General features: G+C 35.4%; 1 protein-coding gene across 1 annotated transcript in view; it reads left to right on the forward strand.

The window, feature by feature from the left end:
• LOC148956982 (protein disulfide-isomerase A5) overlaps nt 1–25,965 on the forward strand; it is a 70,895-nt gene that overhangs the window by 15,421 nt on the left and 29,509 nt on the right. Inside the window, exons 3-7 of the mRNA XM_089097122.1 lie at nt 2,249–2,453; nt 7,263–7,483; nt 12,758–12,929; nt 15,585–15,689; nt 25,252–25,555. Coding sequence (XP_088953248.1) covers nt 2,249–2,453; nt 7,263–7,483; nt 12,758–12,929; nt 15,585–15,689; nt 25,252–25,555 — 1,007 coding nt within the window. The remainder of the gene's footprint in view (nt 1–2,248; nt 2,454–7,262; nt 7,484–12,757; nt 12,930–15,584; nt 15,690–25,251; nt 25,556–25,965) is intronic.

Genomic DNA, 25,965 nt, shown 5'->3' on the forward strand with positions numbered 1-25,965 from the left:
TATTTTTCATCGCAAACTTATATTTCTGTGAAATGAATGCTGTTGTTAGGTATTTTATTGACTTATTTATTTGAATAACATTTGCAAATCTTGGTCAACATTTGCAAATCTTAACCATGACCTGCATTTGGCCATTCTATAGATAATAATATACATACAGACTGAAATATATACATAATACTATTGTGTAACCTGAATCAAAAGCTGATATTATAGGAAACTTATTCCCAAGGTTGTTCATTGGGAATAGCATTGCCAGTATTGTGATGGTTTATTATTCTTTGGGATTGCGGAGCATATTCCCAGGAACAGAGAATAAAGGACCTAAACATTGTAAATTAATTACAAATGAGCAAATTTTTAATGGATTTAGACTCTAAACTAAACTACTACTACCAAGGCTGTATCCAGGGGGAGGGGGTTAGGGACTTTGAACCCCTCCCAAAATGTTTGTCCGACTGGTAAAAACCCAACAGAAAAGAATAAAAACAAACTGATGCTTTTTTCAAAGTTTTGTCTGTACCCCCTCCCCCCTGAAAAATCCATTTGTACTCCCCCCATCCCGAAAAAAAGAACTAGGACTCGATCCTGACTACTACTAACAACTTATAGCATCACTAAGTCGCCTTAGACCAATACAGCTATGCATGCTCCTCCATCCCGATCTATTCATAACTCCCCTCTTTACACCTTCCTAAGAAGCTACAATTTACTTTAAATCTTTCTTTATGATATCCTCCCACCTTTGGGGTCGATTTGCATGTCGTTTGATCCTAGATGGTTGGCCAACAAGAACAATCTTTGGCAATTTATCATCCTTCATCTGCAGGATGTGTCCTAACCATCTCAAAATTTTCTCTCTAAATAAATAAGGCGAGCAACTGACAGTTGGGATCATGAGTTTCTAAACTATGCTGTAAATTTGACGATATGATTTTACTTAAAGCTTTGCCGCCAGTTTTCTCCTTTTTTTCTATTCCTCCTTCCCTACCCCCAGACCCTTCCCTCCCAAAAACTAAAAGAATACGGTAAAAAGACAGTAACAGAAATGGGGTCCAACTCTAATTTGAAAATGTTGTTGGAAAACATGATCATGGGTCTGCATTTAGGATTTCCCAAGCTTTTGGTTTGTTTTGTTTTAAAAACTGGTTTTTTAGTTCGAAAGGCCATACAACTAACCAAATCACTTTTGATAAGGGATATCTCAGTGTGTGAAGTATGCCTTGATTTTGTAGAATCGCCTCGTTGTTTACTTCTTTTTGGCCCAGGAACTTTACCATCTCCTGCGAACAAAGTGTAACTAGTGGGTAGGCCAAGAATTACGCATAGGCCCACTAGGCCTGGGCCTAGGGGCGCAAAAAAAAAAAAAACACTGAGTGATTTTGTTTTCTTAACAAAAACTGTACTGATGTGATTTATCTTGAAAGTGCCAGGTGCACTTTGCATCTGCGCTGTCTGTTTACATAAAAGTGATTTCAAAACAACACAAGAATTCTATAGCCGCTATTGCACTGTCATATGTCTCCCAAGAGTGGCAGCTGAGAGCTCGGTATCACCCCTCTTGCATAACTTTTGGCTCATCAGTTGCGTTCTGTTCAGTGCTTCCACAATCCCCCAATTTTCGGGGACTTCCCCGTAAATCTCTGCCGCCCCCCCCCCCCCAAAAAAAAATTGCTTGGACCTAGGGGCGCCAAAACCCTTGGTCCTAGGGGTGCCAAAGATATAAATCCAGCCCTGCTAGTGGGGTATGTAGAATCAGTATGAAGGAGATTCTGAAAAAAATGAACATTATTTTATCCTTCTTTGCTTTCTTCCTCTGTTCTTACCCCTCTGTCCTTATCTTTATTGTTGTCCTTCTATCCTGTCTATCCTTTCGCTATCTTTCAGACAGCTTAAAACCATCTTTTCCGTTTAATTGATAATTGGTTCAATATCAATTAAATTGTTTAATCGTATGAATCAGTTCTAAAGCAACTGCTTCTCTTATCTATGGTAAATCCGTCATTCTTTCCTACACTAAAAGTTCTTCTGATTCAGGGCACATGACACGGGAATCGCACCTCATCCCTGTATAGAAGAGAAGAAGCCTTCCTTAAGTGCAATTGTTTCGTTTATTTCCACTTAACTATCTTACTCAATTTGTTACATCATGATTTTTATGGGCTACCCCTCATAGTCATCTTCACCTTCTCCTACTATTCTCTATTTGATTTTATTTCTCTATTTTATTCTCTATTTTCTTTTTCAGTGAAGCTAGAAAAATATGTAAAAATCAAAAAGTGACACCAGAGCCATCTACATTGAAATATTATAAAGAGGGCGAATTTAAAAAAGAATATGATCGCAAGATGACAGTATCTTCTATAAATTCATTTCTTCTTGATCCTCTTGGAGACATACCTTGGGATGAGGACGATGCTGCACAAGATATTGTACATCTCGCCGATCCTCAGGTTAGTAATTCGTGAGAAAAAAACTTTACATATTATATTATTTTAGTTATTAGCTTCAAAGGAAAAATAAATTGCAGGGAAATTACGAATTCTGGTAGTCCTTGTGGTATAAAAATGTTTTTTTTGTTGTTGTTCCTGGTTCAAAGGCCTTGAAATAATGCGAAAAACTGAACATCTTCATGGCATTCTTTATTTAATTTCCGTTACGTATGCCTGGTATATACCTGATATTACCTGACAGCCCGATAATAGGATTCACCTGTTCCACTACTTTCTAAAAGGCCTTCATCTGTTTGCCTCTGAAAGAAGGTTTGCTTTGTCCCATACGAAAGCAGTTTCTCCAGCACTTTGGCTCTCCATAGTCCCACAGAATGTCCCAAAAGCTCAGAAGAAGCTCCTTCGCTTTAACGTGTGATAGAATGTCTGAAATCCGTGAATTTTCCGAAATCTGGTTAATGTCGACTATCACCGGTGAATGTCCGAAATTCCCTTTTCTCTGCTTGGATTTAATTAGGTTCGCGACTCAGCTTTTTCAGTCTTATGCAAGCTATGACGGTGAAAGTTAAAGTTATGTTAGATTGTGTTAAATTTGGAAATAAATTTCAGAAATGAGTTAATAATCTAGTCTAAGCTGATTTGACATAACCAAACCTAATCTAACCTAACCCTTCATCATAAAACCTTGTATTAAACTGAAAAAAAAATGACTGACAACGCTGACTAAATCCACGGAGAAAAGAAGGTATTTCGGACATTCACCGTTGCTACTCATCTATAGAGACGTTGTTCCAGCTGTCTGCAGCAGTGCTGGAAATCTTCATCCGTTGTGGTTTCCATCATGTCTGTTACAGTCTTTTGGATGGTTTCTAAAGTCCCGAAATGACGACCACTTATTTTGTTCACTTAAAAAGGACACTAGAATTTTAATTTTTAGTAAGCCCTCCTCCAATATTAAAAAAAAATTAAACAAGAAAAAACGGGTTTTAATTTTTATAAAGCAGTGAATACAATAAAATAAACACTTAATTAAACAAAAATGCTCCGAATATTTCGGCTCCACGTCCGGAAGCCTTTCTCAACGGAACAAAAAAAAAGAAGAAAAAAATGAAACAAAAAATGTTCTTTTTAAAAACCTGAACTTACATCAAAATAAAAAAAAAACAACAAAAGAAAAAATATAAATAAATAGGAGATAAACTCACATATTTAATAAACACTTCCATTCACTGGCGTATAAACAAAATCGAATGTCTATATTGATTCAAACACGCCTCCTTACAGTATATAAAAGGTAATCTATCAAAAAATGAAGAATATATTTATACTTATACCAAAACAATAAATGTCAGCTAACCCCCGGCCCATAACCCCTAATTAAATCTCACAAGTTCATCAACCAATGTTTGAATTATAAATTGAACGGATTCGTTTGCTTGCAACCTTAGCTGCAGTTCGTTTACTTTTCCCAGCATTTAACCCATTCTGACCTTTGTTCGCAAGGTCATCTTTCGTTTCAGAACTATTATTAAAATCAGTACTGGTTGAAAATCTTACCTGCTTTTTAATTAAACTATTATAAATTGAATTGATCCTAAATTACCCTTCATCTCTATTGATACTAATACTCCCATATATTATATTTTTTATTGCTATAATTTACCTGAAGCTTTGTAAAAGTCCTACAGACATATCTACTATTTTTGTTTGATCAAATAAAATACTCTGATGAGGAAAATAATAAACATGTTTTACAATAGCTGACTCCAAAGTTTCCAGTTTTATATTTTGTTTTAGAGAGCAATCTATGGCATTCTTGTGTTGCTGTAGCCTATTTTCTAAAATCTGCTGTGTTCTTCCCACATAAAATTTACCACAAGAGCATGGAATTTTGTATACTCCCTTTTGGAAATTTCTCGGTACCTTGTCTTTCCCTTTATTTAACAAAGAGCTTATAATTTGTCCTGATTTAAATGCTGAATTTATATCATGTTTTTTTAATTCTCTTCTTAATTTTTGTGACAATATTGGGATAAAAGGCAAAGTTATATAATTTTGAGTAAGCCCTCCTCCAATATTAAAAAAAAAAAATTAAGCAAGAAAAAACGGGTTTGAATTTTTATAAAGCAGTGAATACAATAAAATAAACACTTAATTAAACAAAAATACTCCGAGTATTTCGGCCCCACGTCCGGGAGCCTTTCTCAACGGAACAAAAAAAAAGAAAAGAAAAAAATCTTATCCTTTAATAGAAATTTAAAGGATAATTGGTTCAATATGATCATCCCTGGGAAAAAGAAACGAATAAAAACGCGACCGTGATCTTTCTTTTGGCAAAAAAAAATCCACATTTTTTAAGATGGGAGCTTGCAACTTTTACAGTGGAGTTCTCTTATATGCTGAGTCTGATGGGTGCAGTTTTCATTAAGATTCTATGACTCTTTGGGGGTATTTTACCCGCTTATCAAAAATCAGGCAAATTTTCTTAGGCTCGTAGCTTTTAATGGGCAACTCTAAACTTAATGAATCTTGTATATTTAGAATCAGCATGAAAAGCCAATTCTGTTGGTGCATCTATTGATATCAAAATTCTGGTTTTTAGAATTTCGGTTACTATTGAGCTATTCCGTGACGCACAACGGGTTACGCAATCCCCCTGATTGTAGTCTCATAAATCACTTAGCTAACGGACGGAGTACTTACTCGAACTGAGCCATGAAAGCATCCTGGTACACATGCTGTGTCATAGACAACAGCACAGGGTTGCCATATCGCTTGCCGTACCGCAAGTCTCATGACTGTTATGCTACACTTCGTTTATAATTATATATGTATATATATATGTAACAGTAGATGGAAAGTAGTCACAGGAGTGGACACAGTAGTTGAACTAAGGTTTTGGATGCAACTAAAAGAGAAGAGAAAATAATTTACTATAATAAGAATGCAAAAGATTATAATATTAAAATGGAATAATGCAAAATATATAACAATCAGATTATAAAGAGGGAACAACTGAGGAAAGCAAAACCAATTTAGTAAAATGACAATAATTATGATAATAAAGTAGAAATAATTTGATTCGGTAAAAAAGAATTATCAACAGATTATATTTCACTTATGGGGGGTATATTATCAACAGATTATATACCCCCCCCCTCACCTACGAAGAAAAAACAAACACTGTGGATAATTTGCAATGTCAAACTTAAACCCTGGTGACCTCCCCCTACCTCCAGTCTTTTTCCTCGGATCCGTTTAAAAACAGCTTATTTTCATTTTAATGCATATATTACCTGCCTCCACCACCCCAATTTTAACCCAATGCATAATTAGGCTGCATAATTATTAAGAATTAGTAATTAGTAAGAATGGTAAATGCAATGCAAATTGTACAAAGCAGAAAAACTAAGGTGTAGATTCAACTAAAAAAATCGTTATTGTTTAATATCGTAAAAAATATCGTTATTGTTTACTCATTCTTAACAGTCTTTTGTTTCATTTGCTGGTAATATCCTCAGCCCAAGTTGGACTATTGAGCATATTTCTATTCTTTGTCATTCTTAAGTAATTCATTTCAGGTAGATTATAAATTGTTAAGTAGAGAGCGATGTGGGCATAACGTATTATTATTATTTTTTACCCTTTTTCTGATCCTTTTTTCTTTAAACCAAAAATGACCAGAAACAAAGTCAAATAATCTTCCAAGCGTAAAACTATCACAAATCACCATAAATAAATAACCCAAAACGAATAGAAATTACAATAAGCAACCAAGTCAAAACTCAAAACGAACAGGAATTAGCATGAGTAGGACTGACAGCTCTCATGCCTTCTGAAGATAATCTGCACTTTACTGAAAAAAAAAATTACTTTACTTACAGCATATGAATGCTGATTGACAGTTTAATACACATATACTGATATTTATTCCCCAAGTCTTATTAATTTTTAATTGAATAAAGTTGAAAAATGAAAACATTAAATATGTATTTTGTTTTCAGGTGCAAATTATGTTCTGGTTTTCAGAAGGCATGGGCGGGGGGGGGGGGGGCCAGCCCTATTAATGTCAATTTCTGTTCTTTATGAGTTTGACTTGGTTATTTATTGCAATTTCTGTTCGTTCTTTGTTTCGTTTATTTATTGATGGTGATTATGGTAGTTTTACGCTTAGAAGATTATTTGACTTTATTTCTGCTCATTTTTGGTTTAATGGAACTCTTTAATTGTCTTTGAAAAACTTATTTTGTGGAGAAGTTTTTCAAATTGATAATTGGAAAGATTTTTAATCATCCCATGCAGCATACTTCAGTTTTTGCGAGGGTTGACCAGGTCTCATCCCTAAGTCTCCCTATTGACATTTATACCCGCTTGTGTTAAAGTCTTGATCACTCACATGTTTTGCTGAATACCTGCCTCCTATGCTTCAATAATTTTTGTAATAAAAATGTGTTTTAACCTTTTCCAACCGCTTTCGACGTGAAGCTCGAGATATATCAACAATTATTCCATCACAGATTCAAAAATTGCAGTTGTTTATGGGTTAGTACATGCTATCATATTTGCTTTGTTAATTTTCATTTTTGATTTTTCTTCTTTAATGCTCCGGTCTTTCTATTGTATTTAAAAGGCAAATAAGTAAAATTTTTGAGCTTATAGTCATAATATTTACTTGTTGTCTTCAATTTTCTGATCCATTTTGGGGATATGGGAGGATCCCGGTCCCACATTTTAGTCATATTAGACGCCGTTGTCTAATATGTAAACTCCCATTCCCACGTCTTTTTCTAATGAATGTTTTATTATTTTCAGAGCTATTTGAAGCTCTTGAAAACTGAAAAGAAACCAATACTGGTCATGTTTTACGCCCCTTGGTGTGGATTCTGCAAGAGAATGAAGCCTGATTATTCGAAAGCAGCGACCGAGCTGAAAACTGAAGCTGTTTTGGCTGCTATGGATGTCAACAAACCTGTAAACGACAAAATTAGATACATGCATAATATCACTGGCTTCCCTACGCTTATGTATTTCAAGTACGAGTTTTGTTTCTTTTCGGTTTAGGAAATACGATGTAACATGCCAAATCGATTCTTTTGCGATATTTTTTTAGTAACCGAAAAACTTCATTAGTTTTGGATGCTTGCTACCAAGCGCAATATCTTTATTCTCTTTGATTCATAGTATGAGCAACATCGGCCGATTTTTTTTTTTTGGTGTAATCCATTCAAAAAATTCACCCACTCGAGCGTAACTAACCTTATGGCGATTCTTCTTGCGAAACGTTTTTTTTTTCCTTATTGATTCTTTCTCGGAAATACCAGCCACTCAGCTGAGTGGGACTCCTGCTAAACTCAATCTTATAAGTAAAGTTGAGCTCAATGAGTTTTAATAGGTTTTAAACAGAAAACTATCATCGTCTGGACATTTTGGTTTACATTTAAACTATATTGGTAGTTTATCTATCACTATATCACTATTATAAACTATATCACTATTTGTATATTACTCCCTGTGCCCTTACTATATTTTTCTTAACTTGTAAAAATTGAAATTGGAGAACAAAAAAACATAAAATTCTCAAAATCAAGTTTGACAATTGAACAAGGGTGAGTTCATATGAATCATCTCATTACTACTCTTAAACGCTCTGACTTGGATCAATTTGCATTGTATTTGGTACCTTATTTGTACAAAATTTGTATGCCGCGACTGTTTAATTAACTAGATGTATAGTAGGTCAATTGAACCTTATAGGTTGATAGAATAAGTCAATTGAACTTTGAGAGTAATCTTAGAATGATATTCAACTAAAAATAATTGTCCTTTTGGCTAGATTTTTATTAAAGTAAGTTTGTTTTTCCTTTGTATAACCTGGGCGAATCAATTCGAGAATTGGCAAGGCGAAAAAATAAAATTAATGTCAGTGTAACTAAATCTAGACAAATTGCACAAAAAGGTTTCTTCTTATGTGAATCAGGGTATGTAGGGATTGCGTTTTCGTGGTGGTGATTTCCAGCCCGGGGGGGGGGGGGGGGCGGGGGAGTATGCCGAGCACCGTTTTTGTGTCTAAAATTGAAAAAAAAGTTGTTAATTGAGCAGTATCTGAATTACCTGACCCATGTAGGTTTATATGGGTCAGGTCCCGAGTTTTATGGGTTAATAGAAAGTCTTTTGACTCAGCCAATGGAAATATTTCAGTGAAGGTATTGTTTTCGATTAGTATACCAGATAACTCTGTTAAAGGGATTAGTGCTGTGTAGTGGAGCACCATTATGCAGTTGAGTAAGGTTAGCAGTTATTTTTAGAATCAGGAGCAAAACAGGGTTTTCTCCGATCTCTGTCATGAAAATTTGGTGTCGAACAGGAAGGTAAAACTCTGCTACTCTTAGATATTGGAATCTTAATTGTATGAATCAAAAGGGACTGAAATATTAGATCCCTGTTCCTGATAATTAATTTTTAGATCCCTAATTAATTATTAGATTAATAATTAATTATTAAATTAATATTAGATCCTTTTTCTCCTAAGTCTTATCGATTATGAAAAGGCACTCGATTCAGCTAATAGATAAGCTTCTGTGAAGTTTCAGTCCTTGGATATATAGCAAACAGTTACATATGAAACTGATCAGTGCTATGCGCAAGAACAATATTGTTGCGTTTAAACTAGGAACTGAGGTTAGTAGTTGGTTTGGTGTTGAATCAGGGTTTGGTAAGGGTTATGCCCCTCTGGTTTTATACTGGTTGTTTCGACGGGACTGTCCTAAGGAAGGTATCTAGGGTAGAAATTGGTATCTATGATTACCCAAGAGTATACTATGAGGTATACTCTTATACTATTATACTATGAGGTATATGTATACTGTGAGGTATGAAGTATACTCGTAGATTATGAGGATGACTTTGAGTGTCCTAGTTGACAATGTTAGTGAAATGAATAAATTTTTGAAAGTTTTGGGATTGAGATTGAGAGAATGGGTTTGAAGATTGATGTTATGAAGACTGAGTTGCTTAAACTTGGAATAAATGAGGATCAAAAGTGGATTTGTGGCAAGCAGAGCAACCAAATGTATATTTTAACTCAGTGCATAATTAGGCTGCATAATTAGTAAGAAGTAGTAATTTGTAAGAATTGTAAAGGCAATGCAAAATGTACAAAGCAGAAAAACTAAGGCGTAGATTCAACTAAAAAAATCTTTTGGAACTGGAAGATAAATCTCCCAAAGCTTAGGATACCAGAAATAAAGTTGATTACAATGGTTAAGTGTAGCTGCGAAACGTAAAAAGATACAAAAAGATATGCTAGAGTTTTTCAGATGAATTTCTGAACGACCGTTAAATTGACCGTTTAAGTAAATGGTTTAATTAACCGTTTGGATGACCCTAAATCAAACAATTTGGTTTATAAAAAACTGATTTGACCCTACTTTTTAAAGCTATGCTACAGAAAAGGTTAGTATGCTTGCTTAACGTTTTACGGTTGATAGATTGCCGTTGTCATCCAAAACAATGCTTTTTGGCCATCTACAGTGGCATCGTTTGGGGAGGGGATCAGTTGCCCCCCCCCCAATAATTTGGAGCAAAAACTATAATTCATTAAGCAATTTTAAAACCGTTGCTCGTTTTAGGCTTCAAATCCGCTCTTTACTTTGAGCACATAATTTTTTTTAATTAATCCCAGTACGTTTCTAATACATAAAAACGAGAAAACAGTGGTGGTCCATTGCGCATCCGCATTAATATTTATACAAATATACCGCCTTCGAAGTCTTGTCATCAAGGAAATAGGTCATCTACTTCTTATACAAGCTCAGCTTAACATCAACCAGGGAGAATTTTGCTCTTGTTGGTAGGTCCAGTGCTTGAAATACATTATAGTGAGAAAGAAGTTTTTCGATATCTGAATTAGACTATGGTATGTTAATTTTTTGTTTTAAGCTAGATTGAGGAATTATTTGATACCTAGTCAAGGTTATCCCATTGGGCAGTGCCGAGTGAATTCGGACCTACAGAGGCCTAAGAACCTAATATCCCGAGTATTGAACGGTATTACGCTTTTGTTGCTATTGAAACTAGTTCCAGTGATGCCAATCACCGGGGGGGGGGTATTGCCTTCTGGATTTCCCCCCATCCCTTGATTTCAAAAATAACTTTTTATTTGTTTTCAACTCACCTGACAAATGCTGTTCAACATGTCTCTTAAAGAATCGAACAAAACTGGTTTTGTTGATGAAAAATGAACATTAAATTCTCCAAAGAGGTGCAACAAAATCGTTGTATCTAAAATCGGTATATGAATCATTGATATTTCGTGGTAGGCAGGTTATCACATTACAAGCCCATGACGAAACCACGGATTCAAAAAACAGGGAACTTTTTGAAGCTCATGGAACTTGGCTCTAAAGACAGTGATGTGGTTCAACAGCTCTTCGTTGAACGGAAAAAGAATTTCTATACATTAAACTGACAATCCAGAATGAATTATTATCTGAAATCGGAGATCAAATAAAAAACAAATAGTTAAACAAGTAAAAGAAGCGAAAATATTGGCTGTTATTAGTAGGCTAGAAGAGAACCTTTTGGACGTTTTGAACAACTTCACCATAATGCTAGGTGCAAACGAAATGAATAAAGACAGTGTAAGCTTTGTGTGTGAATGCTATAAGCTCGATTTTTAACGCTGCATGTCTGAGCTACTGTGTTTTTGCGGACTTCAGGATATAAAAGATATCTGTTTTGCCGAAAAAGCACAAAAAATTTAATGTTACAGTCAAAATCTGTTCAAAATTGCGTGCAATTGAATAGCACGATACACAAGGCTGTTAGAATGGTGGTTGGCTCAACTATAAGATTGAGCATCCTGTGCAAGGATGGGGGGCTGGGGAAGTGGACGGGTGATAGGTACTTCAACATTAGTGACGAAGCCTGCTGAAAAAACCGAATGTATGTGAAATTCACCTTAGCCCACGCAAAAGGTTGTTTAAACTATACTACTATCGCCTGCAGCATTTCATTGCTGATAATTTTAGTAAAAGTTTGATCACCAGTACTTAATTTTATGTTTATTTAATGTGTGTTTATTGTTCATTATGTATCGTGTAATAATTTGAATCTAACCAAGCAGCGTCTTCGGTAAAGGGGAATTTTTCTTCAGTAGCGCTCGAATAAAATTCTCCCCCCCCCCCTCAGTAAAAATGCTGGCACTACGCCCCTGGCCATCCATCTGGATTTTAAATCAAAACGTTTTTGAATAGGACGTTAAAAATTTATGCCTAGTTCTTGGCCAAAAAAATAAAATGTTAACCGTTTTTACTTTTTTTTAAGATTCATTTTTTCTTCTTTTTTTGTGACGAAATTATAATTTAGTCTGTGTTATTGTTTATTGAATATATTTTATGTTAAAAGATGGTTAGAAGAATAGAGCTACCCACGGGAATTTTATCTTATATTGCTGTCGAGTCTTTTATATAATTTATTTGAAGTAATAAATATCAAAACTTGATTTTTCCATCCATCTGGGTTTTCAATCAAGACACTCTTGAATAGGACGTTAAAAATTTAGGACTAGTTCTGGGCAAAAGATAAAAAATGTTAACCTTTTCTTCACTTTTTTTAAGGGTAATTATTTCGTCTTTTCTGTGACCAAATGAATTTTTTTTTCTATTTATTGAAAATATTTTATGATAATAGATGGTTATAAGATAGGTCCAACCACGGGATTTTTATCTTTTATGTTGGTTTCGAGTGTTTTATATGATGTATTTGAAGTAATAAATATCTGAACTTGAAGTTTAAATGCATGCACAGTTTCAGAAAATTCTATCAAAATCTTTTTTCGAAATAATGCTTTTTGGCCATCCATGTGGGTTTTCATTCAAGACGTTCTTGATTAGTATGTTTTAAGTCTTAAGATATATTTAAAGAAAATTGAAACCTTATTTGAGGGACTGCCTTCGTGCCTGTCTTTCTTCTGAATAAACAAAACTATTCAAGCTAAAAATAAGACATTTTTTGTTAAATTCTTTTAAAAATATGGTATTGTTATATAGTTATGTGATATGTATATATTTCTGTACACCCATCCACCTGTTTGTGTGTTTGTTTCCTGAATAAAAAGTTAAACAAGGGCAAGAAACTAAAATGACTACTAGTCGTTAGGGCAACACCCTAAACATTATTTGCACAGAGACCCCCCCCCCCCACCCTGTTATCCGGAAGAGAATACTTGGTCCCTCTCACGAAGGGCTTGTTGCAAGACAGCTACTGTCTGGATATCTCCCCTCAATGAACATATTGATCTCTTTCAGGCCAGGAGAAATGCCAAGGACGTATGAAGGGGATAATAATAAGGATGCTATTGTTGGGTTTATGCGTAACCCAGATCAACCTTTAGTAAAGCCTAAAGAAGAAGAAGAGTGGTCAGATGTAGAAAGTGACGTAGAACATCTAAATTCGGAGAACTTTGATCAGTTCCTAAAGGTATTAAAAAAAAACTATAAAATTACTTTAATACTGAATGAAGGTCATATAATTAAAGGTGTATTTAGTTATTAACTAATTATCTACGTAAGAAAGAATTTTTAAGACCACTGCGCGTTTCCATCATGTAAAAAATATGGAGCTGTTTGGAATGAGGATTCCAAACAGCTCCTTGAATGAGGTTTGGAAAAAACCTCATTTTCTCTTTTTTTCAAAAAAACCTCTTATTTTCTTCAGAAAAAAAGCCCTACTTCCATCTAACTGCTTGTTTTGTAAATGTAGGAATTTATTTCATATGAAAGGGGTAAAAATTAAAAACTAGCAAATTTTATTTAAAATATGGGAAACTGTAGGGTAAACTTTGAGATTTCAGGGGCGAGGGAGGGCGAAAACAGAGCCCACGGTTTTATTTTTACCCTATTTTTTTGGCTGACTGTTTCTCTCTATGTAAGTAACGATACACAGATGTTAGCAGGCTGTTGAAGGACTGGCAACTTTTTTTTTTACGTATTCGAGTATTTACGAATAAAAAAAACAGAACAAACTGTTATCCCATTGGAGCATGAATTTAATATTAAATGTTGACACTTTTGCGGTTTTCTTTTGATCATGCAGTTTTCTTTGTGGTTTATTCGCATCATCCCTGCTTCCAACCCAAATTTGAGGTGACTTGAAATCTATAAAAAGTTCCTTATGTATGAAATTTTCAGTTTCTTAAGACTACCGAAAAACAACAAAAACAACGTGCACAGGGAACATAAAACCTTGATGAACATAAACTGTCTTGGCATAATTCGCTATAATCCGAAATTTACTTCTTGGAATCAAATTCCGTGCCCTGCGACAGTTTGCTGCAGTTGACACAGGGTTCCATATTACCGAGTACATCAATAAGACCCTCCCCCCCCCCCCAAAAAAACAAACAATTACAACTATTTTCCTGTATGTTTCTAATGAATTCAGATACAATAGGTGATATAAAAGTCTTAGTACAATCTCTTAGGACAATCAAAAAGTCAAATCTGGAATACTGTTTCAAATAAACTGGCTCGTGATATTTTCCTGTATTTGTAGAATTCTGAAAAACTAGCACCTTACTCAAAGCAAAAAAATGACACACAAAAAACAGGATTGAAATCCTAAGTAGCTTGCAAGAAATAAAAGTCTAATTTATAAAAGCTCTCAATGGTTTTTTTACCGGGCATGAAATAGATAAATTTCATTAAACAATTTTAATTCTCTAAAAACACTGAAATGAGACGGAGAGAGAATGACAATTATTCAGATTTCCAGTGATTTCCAGTTCTTTTACTCATTTTTGTGCTAAGATCTTACATCTTTTGACAAAGAACGCTTAAAAGTGAAATCTTAACACTAAGATCTTACATCTTAAAGCGTTCTTGTACAAACGTCTTTCATCATTCTGCTCTGATCAGCGGTCTGAGAACAATGATGAGTATATCATCAAAGTTCTCTCATCATTGTTCTATATGGCAGAACAGTGGCGGTCTTCACACTTTTTGCTAACATCAGTGAGGTGTAAGATCTTAGAACAAAGATGAGCAAAAGAACATAAATCTTTGCAGAAAGATGTGATATCTTAGATGTAAGATCTTAGAGCAAAAGAATGACTCTACTGTTTTCGTAGTTTTTCTTTACCTTTTTTGCCGAGGAAATGAGGAGTACTACCCTCCCCTCCTCCCAAAGAGTAAAGTAGCTGAGTTTCATATTTGGCTTTAATTCGTTAAAGCTATCTTATAAACAGAATTCCTTATACCTGAATGCAGGCTAGGTATACCCATAATTTAGTAAGACGTTACGAGGTGCAATATTCTTTTTTAGTATTTCAATGTTTAAGTTGTCGAAAAAAAAAATATTTTGCGTTCGGTTAATGCATAAATCTGAAGAGAAATCTAGCAATTTCAACAGTTTGTTTAGTATTTCAATTGTCCAGTTTACATTGACATGATGTTTGTAGTTAATACAATTTACTGTTGCCATTTTTTTTACCCCTCGTCCCCCTATTTCTTCAGAAATAAATTTGTTTTATTGTTATATAAAGGGTTTTACTTATTTCAACACAATTTGGCTGGTCCGTGAACTAAAACATTTCAATTTATGCAGACACTCATCGCCCTATCTAAAAATCGCGTCAGAAATTTTCAAGCTGCTGATAACTAAGTTTGTCAAGCTGTTCTCAAAGGGAAGATCAGAAAGCCAAAACAAACCAGGAGGATCAAAGTGGGATCGAAGAGACATTGCTCTCCTGATCTTCCCCTTAGGTTAGAAAACGGTTTTGGTCAGAAGTCTTAAAATATCAGGTACGCCCTTTAGGGGTGACATTGACGATATAGCTGCGTTTGTCTGCTAGAGGTTGGTAGAATATTTTATCGTTTTATGCTCCATTCTACGCAAAAAATGTCTCTGGCGCCTGAGAAAACGCATGCTTTAAAAAGTGACTTCTATGCAAATGAAACATTAACTCTGAAAAAAAAGGGGAAATGACTTAGTTATAAAAAAATACTAAAAAAGACATCCTTTACTCTGCGCACCTTTGTGGCTATACAAAATTTATATAATGTTGATTATATAAAAAGTTGCTTCTATTAATCTGCAAATAAAGTTAATCTACCTACTCATTTAAACAACTTGCAGGAGAACCCTTCTACTCTTGTTATGTTTTATGCACCATGGTGTGGCCACTGTAAGCGCATGAAACCATTGTACGAGACTGCGGCCTTGAAACTGAAAGAACAAAAGGTAAGCCCCTTTTTATTCATCTTGCGCCGCCATCCTTATTTAGGCCAATCAGTTGAAAATTCAAAGAAGTAGTGTACTATAAATGTGAAAGGATTACCTGGAATTATGATGACAGGGGAACGGTTAAGGCCGTATCCAGGGGAGGGGGTAGGAGCTTTGAACCCTTCCCCCCTTCCCTGAAATGTTGGTCTGACACGTAAAAACGTAATAAAAATGAATATAAACAAACTTTTGAGGCGTTTATTAAAGTTTTTGTGTTACCCCTCTTCTATCCCCCGAAAAAATCCTTTTGTAACCTGCCCCCCCCCCCCAAAAAAAATCCTTTTTTTTCATCCATACAACATGTATTACTAGGGCCAGCTGAAGTAAAAAAAAATTCTACTAAGACGAAAAATGTTATTAATCCAAAAGGTCTGAAAGGGGTATGTCCCGCGAAGAATGTTACTTAATCATTATTTGTAGCTATATAGGAAATTAGAAACTTTGACTAAATGCAATACGGGTATTCAGAAGATAGCAGCTTCTTTCTGATTGTAGAACTATTATGGGTGGACAATGGAAGATTATTAAAATTTTCTCTGAAGACAACCCTGGTCGATGGGAAGATAAAAAAGTGATGAAGCTAAAAATTCATTTTTGGTATTTCAAATCCAAATCATTTAGTTGTAAAAAATGGAACCACCTTGAAATTAAATGGACAAAAAGACAAATGAAACAAAATCTTTTAAGTCATTTCATTACTGAATTCATATAAGTAAGGACTTATGTTATAGGGCTTGTAAGGACTACGTTATAATTTTTCTCACACTTCAGAATTATAACATTTTACAAGAGCAGGAATTAAACTTCGTTTATGTGGCATCTAGCTGCTTCTCAACGCCGTTTCTAACTAATAAACCTTTCAACAAATTCCTGATTTGCTTGATAATTCACCTTGGTCTAAAAAAAAGAAACAAAATTAGTTATGCTCCAACGCTTGGAACAAATATTTGGGTACCTTTAATTCAATAATTCGGCTGCTATTTTGATAACTACTAAATTTCATTCAGTACGATTTAGTTCAATTAAAAAACCAGTATTAACCAAAATTTTCCCTACGAGTTACTTGTTCCCTTGTCATCTTGTCAAACTTGAATCTTGTTCCCTTGTCAATCATTACTAAAAACTGTCCCTTTTTTGCTGATTCACCCGATTTCTTTTTTCTCTTTTCCTCCTCTGGTCCCTTGCTACCTCCTCCCAAAGTTAAAAAGCGTTCTAAATATCTGGTTGCTTTCTAAACATGGTGCTTGTTTTTTTTTTCAAATAGCAAAGACACCAAAATAAAACGTTTTTACCTCTCCCTGACCCATGTTTCATCCTGACCTGTCATGAAAATGACTGTCCTCGAGTTTGTCATATTAAATCGCGAAAATAAATAAGGTATTTGTTAAGTTTTTGAACACTTTTTTCATTGAAAAAACAAAATTAACAATCTGTTGACTTCCAAAGACAAATACAACTTCCACGTAAAGCTATAAATTTTACATCTTTTGGTATATTTTAAGCTTTTTATTGCAGATTTTGGGGAATCGTTCTTGGAAAAAACCTGTATAGTTATATATGGAGCTCAAACACGTAATTTCTTCGACATCCTGGAGGGAGGGGGGCAAAGTTGGAACCGATTTTCACAAGTCAAGTGAAAAAGAGGGTTTTTTCTAATTTTTTTTTACAAAAGGATTTTTTCGGGGGGGGGGGGAGGGGGAGGATTACAAAAAGAAACTTCACAAAACGCATCAGAAATTCGTCCATATTCACTTTTGTTACGTTTAGAGGGGGGTTGGAACCCCATAACCTTCTCTGGATACGGCCTTGGGTTCATTATTATTTCTTGCTATGATACTTAACATTGGGATTATTTTACGTTAAATGGAAATGTGTTGATGATCTAACAGTGTTAGAGACATAACTTCTTTTTTTAATAGTCTAATGGATATGATACATATCCATTTTCACATTTTCACATGATACATTTTCACAAGTCAAGTGAAAATGCCCAAATGGAAAATGAGCCATAGTTCCATAATGGCAATGGTATAATAAAGAAACATATATTTCTGTGGATGCTTGAATTATCCAGGTCTGTCTTAGTTCTCACAAGATTTTCGAAGACGCCAAGTTTCAGTTGGGCGGGGGGTAAACTGAGGTCTGGGGCGTCACTTGGAGAAAACCGTCTTGGAAAAAAATAATACTCAAAATCACTGTGAATTGACGGTACCTTGATCTGATAGTAGTCAGTAGCTACCTTAGGCTGCCAAACTTGGAGCCAATTTAGACAGGGGGGTAAGCGATGGGTATGACAGAATGGTTAATTTATGTATTTATGTAAAATCCCTTTTAATCTGCAACGCCGTGTCTCTAGGTACCTTGTTCTTCATGGTAGACCCGATTCAACTTAGGAGGTAATACTGCCAAAGAAGTGTATCAGGTATAAATCTCATTACCTAACACCCTGGCCAATGGTAGAAAAATAATGAGAACACAATCACAGATACTTACTGTTAACCCTGAATACAAAAACAGAACTGACAATTTTAAGCGAAAATCTTCTTATATTTACATGGGGTGTGTACTTTATGGTAGTCTGACAACTTGAGAATAGCAGTTACCTCAAGATAAAAAACGCTGCAAATCCAATAAAAGAGTTTACACCTTTTAGAACTCACAGCATTAGGCGGTAGGAAATCGCCGTGTAACCAGCCAAGTGAGCCATCAGTAGCTGTAGATTTTCAACCTTAGCTAATGAGCAAATTTTAAAGAATTAAAAGAAATTATCAATGAAAAAAAAAAGGAATAAGATTAAAGGGAAACAAAAACAATATATGAAAAGCATAAAAGGACATTTATTTGATAAATAATTGAGGTCCCTGGACCCGGAAAGGTTTTTTCATTAATAATCCAATTTCTGATTAAACCTAATTTTCTTTTAGATATAGTTGGTTGTAAAGATTTCCATTTAAAATAAACAAAAGATTTCTGCACAGCAGAGGCCTTTCAAATTTTTAGGGTGTTTTATTATATCTGTAATTGTGTAGAATGCTCTTGGGCAATCTATTTCGGCATGATGCATTTGTCATCTTCATAGAAACCGTGATGTGCAACACAGTTTTGCAGGCCAAAAGCACAAACGGCATATAAAAAGTAATTACGTTTTAATACACCTACAAACATTATAGATAGCAATGAAAACTAATATTTATAATGTCTGGCTCCGAACTGTAATCTGAGTATTTTAAAAATAATTTTTTTGCATCAATACTCAAAGTGATTTTGAAATTGAAAAAAAAAAAATTCGTGCCGACCTCAAAAGGTAGTGAAACTTCTTTTATATTGTAATTGTAATACATGCACTTTTTCCGTCATTGATCTAATTTGTTTATACTCTGAAATCAATTTTTTAGTTTAATATTGGTGCTATTCTTGCACCGAATCTTTAATTTCTTCACCGGAAATTTTATCTGCGCAGAGCCTCTTGAAGAGGTCCAAACAAATTAAAGTATGCTTGGCGAGATTTGGGCAAGAGGGGGGATTTTGAAGGATCTCCCTCTGTAGTTTTTGTACTATTTAATAATTTAGCAGTACCATATGAGGGCGCGCATTGTCATGAAGAGTCCTCGTCATGACAAAGAGTCCGCATTGTCATGTAAAACGATGAGGACTCTTGGCGCGCATTGGCAAATTGTCATACATTTTTCCAAGAGTCCTTGTCGTTTTACTGGTAGGCCTTAACTCATGCTTACAGTATCCTGGAATTCATACAAACAGAGCTATGGTGACCATACTGAAGATCAACGAACCATCAACAGTCGGTATTACAGTGATATTATTACAAAAAGTAAGCCCTGCCATTCCAAGGAAATTTCATAGACTCTTTACTAAGGGTTTAACACTTCTTCTTGGTTATACGCGCTCACATGTGGCAGTGCTAAATCGAGAGACAAAATGAAACAGTTTTAAATTGCCTCTAGAGCCCTCATCTCACTTATCAAATTTTGTTTGTTTTTACCCCTTAAAGAGGCTCTACGCAAAAACATTTTTGATCCTATGAAAAAGTTAAAAATCAGAGGCAAAAGTGGCTTTGACATCAAACCAAATTCGAAAAAGTGCATAATTGTTGCTAGGGACTGTGTTGAAAAGTAACGAAAGTTTAAAACTGATTAAATAAGGCGTTACTGAGCCAAAGCGATTCTTATCGTTACTTATTGAATGGCCTTTCTATTACAATCAATGCGATATTTTTGAAAATTGTCATACTCTTCTGGAGAAATTATTGTGAAATTGTATGTTTTTCAGATATACTGCCAAAGCTCGATTTTTGGAAGAAAAGGCTAAAAAATGGGAAAAATGGGAAAGGCCAATAGCTGTACTGGGGGAGGTAGTACTCTTTTGTCGTTTTTTCTTAATGTTGTGGGTCGCCCTTTATGTTATACTATTCAAGCTAATTAAAATTTCGCAAAGCGACCTTTGTTTTTCTCAAATTGCTGCCAAAGGCTAATTCGAACAGGCTGTAATGGCAAAAGAATACCTGGTTCTGCATTGACTGATGAAGATGGAGTGTTATTGTAAACTTTGTTCACTTCGCCAAAAAGTGCTGAAAGTGAGACACCATGATTTTATTTCTTTATATTCGATTAAAAGTTGTTGGTGTCGACCCGCCAAAAATATAAAATGGTACATATCAGTGGATCTTTTCCTTCACAATGGATGATCCCGGCCCTTGTCAGGAGCTTGAGAAGAAAAGATGCTCTTTTGAAAATTTACAAGTCTAGAAAGTCATCGCCAAACTCTTTTCGATGCAGTTTGACTCATCTTCACATCGCTTTTATTATTTTGAGGGGTTTTTGAATTGCGAAGAGAAGATTCAGAAAACATGGCAAGTAATTATTTCTCTCCTCAAACCTTTGTCCCCGCCTTCTTGCATCCCTCGAAGTTTGATGGTTACTACCCCTGTTCTTCAGATTGTATTCATGTTCAAAAGGCATGTACCTTCTATTTTGCAAAGCTGAGATAAATCAACTGCTTCTTCAGTAAGCTACCGTCTTTTGAGCCTGATTTCAAACCGTACCTTTGTCCGACTTACTTGAAATCGATGATCCAGGAGCCTGTTTCTGAGGTTTAGCTAAGTAGACTTGTCAGTGGGTTAAAAGGTTCAGCGTCTTCTGGTCATGAATTTGTCACCCACCAAAACAGTGAAATTAATCTTCCTTTAATATGTCTCTCTCTTGAAAAGACTTGGAGATATATATTTTGAAAATAGAGATTTTCCTAGTCTGCTTCGGCAATCTCGAGTGATTGTTTAGTATAAAGTTGGACCTCGGAGTGATACAGCTAATTTTCGGCCGATATTTTTATTGTCTGTATTTAGGCGAATTTTTGAAAAGGCTATGCTTTCTCATCTACTTCCGTTTTTAGAAATGAAGGATTTTTTCTTAATTTCAGTTTTGACTTCCGAGCAAAGGAATCAACTGAGCATCCTTGTGCTACTCTTTAAAATTTTCTGCGTTCAGCTCTTCATTCAGGTCTGATTCTTGTTGCTATATTTTTGAACGTTCGAAATGCTTTCGATTCCTTGACCAACCAAATTTAACTGTTTTAATTACGGCATAAGAGAGAATGTCAGTACTTGGTTTGGTTCTTATTGGTCTGTGGATCCCCTTTTTCGCTCACCGTCTCAGGTTGAGCCCGGGGTCACACAAGGCTCAGTTCTAGGGCCATTTATTTTCTTTATTTATGTTAATAATCTTATTTTTACGGTTATGAACCAAAAACAAACAGTTTGCTGTCGTGTTTGTGACCCCGAATATTTCCAGACCCATACAATTAGATATCCATCAACTGGGGACGACATTCTAGTTGCCTTCACTGAAGACAGTACATTTGGCACTGCTGTCATAACAAAGTCTGAGATCCGTATTAAGTTGAGTGTATTGTTCGAGAGAGCGATTCTGTGGTTTGAAGCGTTTGGCCTGGTACTAAATGTTGCTAAGTAAAATTTCCTGATTTCCTCGCCAATTCCTCAGTTTTTCCTTAAGCTTTCGGAAATTCATATTTCAAGGGATTTTTCTAAGTTTACCTAGGGATTGTTAGGTTCGGTTCCTGTGTATGTTGCTTGATTAGAATCTCTCCTTCAGGCGTCATATTAGTCAAATTAAAAGGTAGATATCGAGGAGTCTAGGAATTGTTAGAAAGCTCAAACACTTTTTCCTGGGTCGATGCTAAAAATTTTGCTTCACAGTCTAGTTTAGTCTTACGTCACTTATTACCCCACTCAATGGGTGTCAACATTTTCTTCCCTTCTGATACCACTCTCTAGGATATATGACAGAGCAAGGAATATTATCCTTGATACGAATAGTTCTATTTGTCTTCAATTACATGGGGATGTTCCTGCGACCTTTAAAACTAGACCGTCTCTTGTCTCTGACCATTTTACATATTACCTTTGTAATTACGATCGTATTCAGATTCCATTCAGTCAATCAGTCAGATCGTATTTCACCCCCTGACTGCTTGTCAATCGGCCTGGAATACTTTACCGAAGTTATCTTTAATGTGTCATTCATTTAGTGCCTTTAAAGGAGTGTAAACCATTCTCGATCTCTGGCTAATTTATTTAATTTTGTTTTTCTCTCTTTTTTTAACGTCCACATGCGATTGATGTTTCTGGTCCAAGCTTGAATTTTGTGCTGTTTTGTTTATTTGGCTCGGCACTTTGTTCGGGTTTGGTTTTCGGCGGGTAGTCAGTGGTGGGTGGTATTTATTTTTTATTTTCTTTTTTTTTGCTTTTGACTTTTTGTTTTGTTTCTTGTTCATTCTCCCTGCATTGCCGGTCTTAGAGCCTTGCGGGGTGCTATTTGGTATTTGTTGCTGAATGTTTTGTGTTTTGTCGTATTTATAAAATTTTATTTAACCTTAATGACGGATTCAAAATCTTATTCTCATTTTCATGACCCTCAGTCATTGTTTTAAAATGCAACAATTTTAGGCAAGATATAGCCGTGTTTTACTCTTCCTAAATATAAAAGATAACACAATCAATGTAGCAATTTCTAAAATTCTAGCATCTCAAGCATAGGCCACGTTACTTAGTTTGAAAATATAATACCTACTAGTCGTTTTCGATGTATTTGATGGTAGGGTCAATTTAATTCTTATTCTATCACTAAGCGATTAGAGCCTGAACTCTGCTGATAATAGCGGAACTATCTAGAATTTCATTGCTTAATTTTTTCTCCTTGATAGAAGAGAAATTCCTGGAAATTCAAATCTTAAGGCTGCAGGAGCATGGGTTGTAAAAGTCGGCACCCATAGAACTCTTGTTTAGCGTCTCCTTGGATAAAAGTGTCTCGCCGTAAAATTTCAGGGGAATGTTGACACTTTAATGGGAAATTTTGTTGTGTTCAAAAGTGACGAATGCCTTTGTAAATCTTTCCCTCTGTCTCCTCATCCGAAGTTACTTGTTCTATAAGTTTTAATTCGAACAAAATGTTTTTGTGCATTGATCTGCGAAGGGGAACACGCATCTGAATGTCCCAATTCTTATAACACGGCTCATGCTTTAAAGCCGATTGGAGAAAAAGAAGATTGACAATTTTCTGTGGTTTTGCAGACTCTTTTCAGTCATAAAAATCGAAAACTGTTGCAGGATTCTGCTTCAAACAAGGTGCAAATTACCTACTTCTCTCCCGAGAAATCTACGAGAAGGGGAAGAATGGGCCACAAGTCTGCTGTGTATCTCAAGTCAGACAGATTTGAAAAGGTTGAACGTTTTGCTTTAAGTAAGGTGTTACATTTCAATCTTTCCCCTAAAAAGTTTGTGATAGGTTGGGCTCAGTGGGCTTGTGAGATTACTGTCCCATTTTGGTTTTCAGTTACACTCATTGTGAATCTGAGCGTGATTCTGGTTTAGATGAGGGGTTACATGCCAACCGATCTGCAAACAGTATAGTATTAAGGCATTTTTGTCTCTTTAATACATATTGAATGTCTTTCTGATGATCGGTTTCAAATGAGGTGGAACATGTCTGTCTGTCTAGTAGAAACTGGGTTGGGATGAGGGATTAGAGAAGCCATGCACCGTCTTTATACCTCAAAAAATACAAATTGAAAATTCTTGCTTGTCTCAGTTTAAAGCAGAATGTAATATGCCTGCCTTTCTGTGAACAAATTCTTGGGAGCAGGGTTGGCTCATGGGTGGTGTTGGAGGAGTCTAAATGAAAATTGTTGTATGATTCTAGATCAGACAAAGGTGCCTCATGCCTAAGTTTTTGCTGAAAAAAGATGTGGTGGGACAGAGGGAGGGGGGTGAAACAGGTCTTGGACAACTTTGGTCCTTCCTTCTTGGAGATAGAAAACCCTTGTGTGATTTCGGTTCAAACAAGACGTAACATGCAAACCTGTTTGCTAAATATTGGTAGCACGAGGTTGCGGCTTGCATAGACTACTGAGTCACTTTAGTTCTCCCATTATTTGAATGTAAAATCCCTGTGGGATTTTGATTAAAACAAGGGGTAACTTGCCAATCTTTCCGGTACAAATTGGTGAGGCTTCTGAAGTAGCCATAGGTCCGCTTTGCGTCACACGCGCTTATTTTTCGGCTCCAGCTTGTTCTCATACACAACCAGGAATTAGCTCGTTCTTCACCGAATCAGGCCGTGTTCAATATTCTAATAATTCACAACCCGACTTTATTTGGCTGCGTGCCGACTTTTTAATGCTATTGCAAAGAGAAATGAGCAACGGCTCAGCTCCAATTCCTTTATTAATGAGAGAACAATGAATTTAGTTCCTAAGGCACAAAATGACATCACAAACAGAAATGGATTATAGAAGTAGATGGCAGTATTGTTGGATATGTTGGAAAATACTTTTCTTTAAAAATTTTAAACTTGGCCATTTACTATTCCAGGACAATATTTTAGTATTAGGGGCCAGGGAACTGTCGCAGATACTTAGTCCTTGTGATTTTGTTCTTGACTTCAATTTGACGCTACTGCAGCACCAAGACGCCTGAGGCCAATACTCCTGCGCACGCTCCTCCTCCATCCCAAGCTATTCAAAGCCTTCCCTCTTTACCCATCCTAAGAAGTTTCAACTTCCCTTTAAAGCTTCCTTACGACCTCTTCACCCTTCATTTTTTTTTAACCTGCTTTGTTTTCCCCTAGATGAATAGCCAAACATTGTAGGCCCCATATAGATAAAAGAAACTTACAATAAAATGAGATTTTTAAAATTAAAAATTAAAAAGTTGATCATTACTTCAACAGAGTTCAACCACTCTTGGTTGATTTTATTCTACGCTTTATTTTATTGGTGTACCTTGTTTGCTGAGGATGGCTCTTGGTCAATGAGCAGAGATATTCTTAAGGTTTAAACAAGTTTCACTGCTTTAGTTAAATTCTCTGTTGTTTTACTTGTTTTTTTTTTTATGATAGACATGATTCTGAACGGATCCTGGGTTAGATACTTTCTCAATTTATGTTAAAACCGTTACGACCCCCCTAGTTTTGATATTATATTATCTTAGGTCGATGGGATTTTAGCCGCTGTGGATGTAACTAAATCAAAATCGCTTGGTGACCGATTTGGAATAACTGGTTATCCTTCTCTGAAGTATTTTAAAGACAGTGAGTTTGCGTTTGACGTCTCGTTTCGTGAAGAAAACAAGATCATAGATTTTATGAAGGACCCAAAGAAGCCTCCCCCTCCCCCGCCTAGTGAGCTGCCGTGGAATGAAGAAGCCGATTCGGAGATCATTTTTTTAAACGACGAAAATTTCAAGCCAATTCTCAAGCGTAAAAAGCATGCCCTGGTTATGTTCTATGCACCATGTAAGAGCCTTACACGTTTTCATAATATGCTTTAGGCGATTGGTAGTATTTTATTCCTTTTCTGTTTTCTATTTTATTCTTCTTTTTCTATTTCAGGATGAACATCAGATATAAAGATATAGGATATAAAAATAGAATTGTAATGTTCAAAAATAAGGTATAAATATGCCCTTACTTGTTTATTTCCCTCAAAATGTAGGAGTATATAAAATACATAAATGAAAAATGTATAAATTGAAATTGCAGAATTTTTCAACTAAGCAACGATACAGTAGGCATATAAATATAAATGAATAAAATATGTGAGGTGAAAGACAAAATAATTTATATCTCAAGTGATATTTAAGTCCTAGAGAAAAGAGAAAAGGATATGGACACAGAGAATATTTTCAGACTTACAGCAAAAGTTA

The sequence above is a fragment of the Artemia sp. Qi Xiang Cuo genome, chromosome 1 (assembly GCF_049724085.1).
Source record: "Artemia sp. Qi Xiang Cuo chromosome 1, ASM4972408v1, whole genome shotgun sequence".
NCBI lineage: Eukaryota > Metazoa > Arthropoda > Branchiopoda > Anostraca > Artemiidae > Artemia > Artemia sp. Qi Xiang Cuo.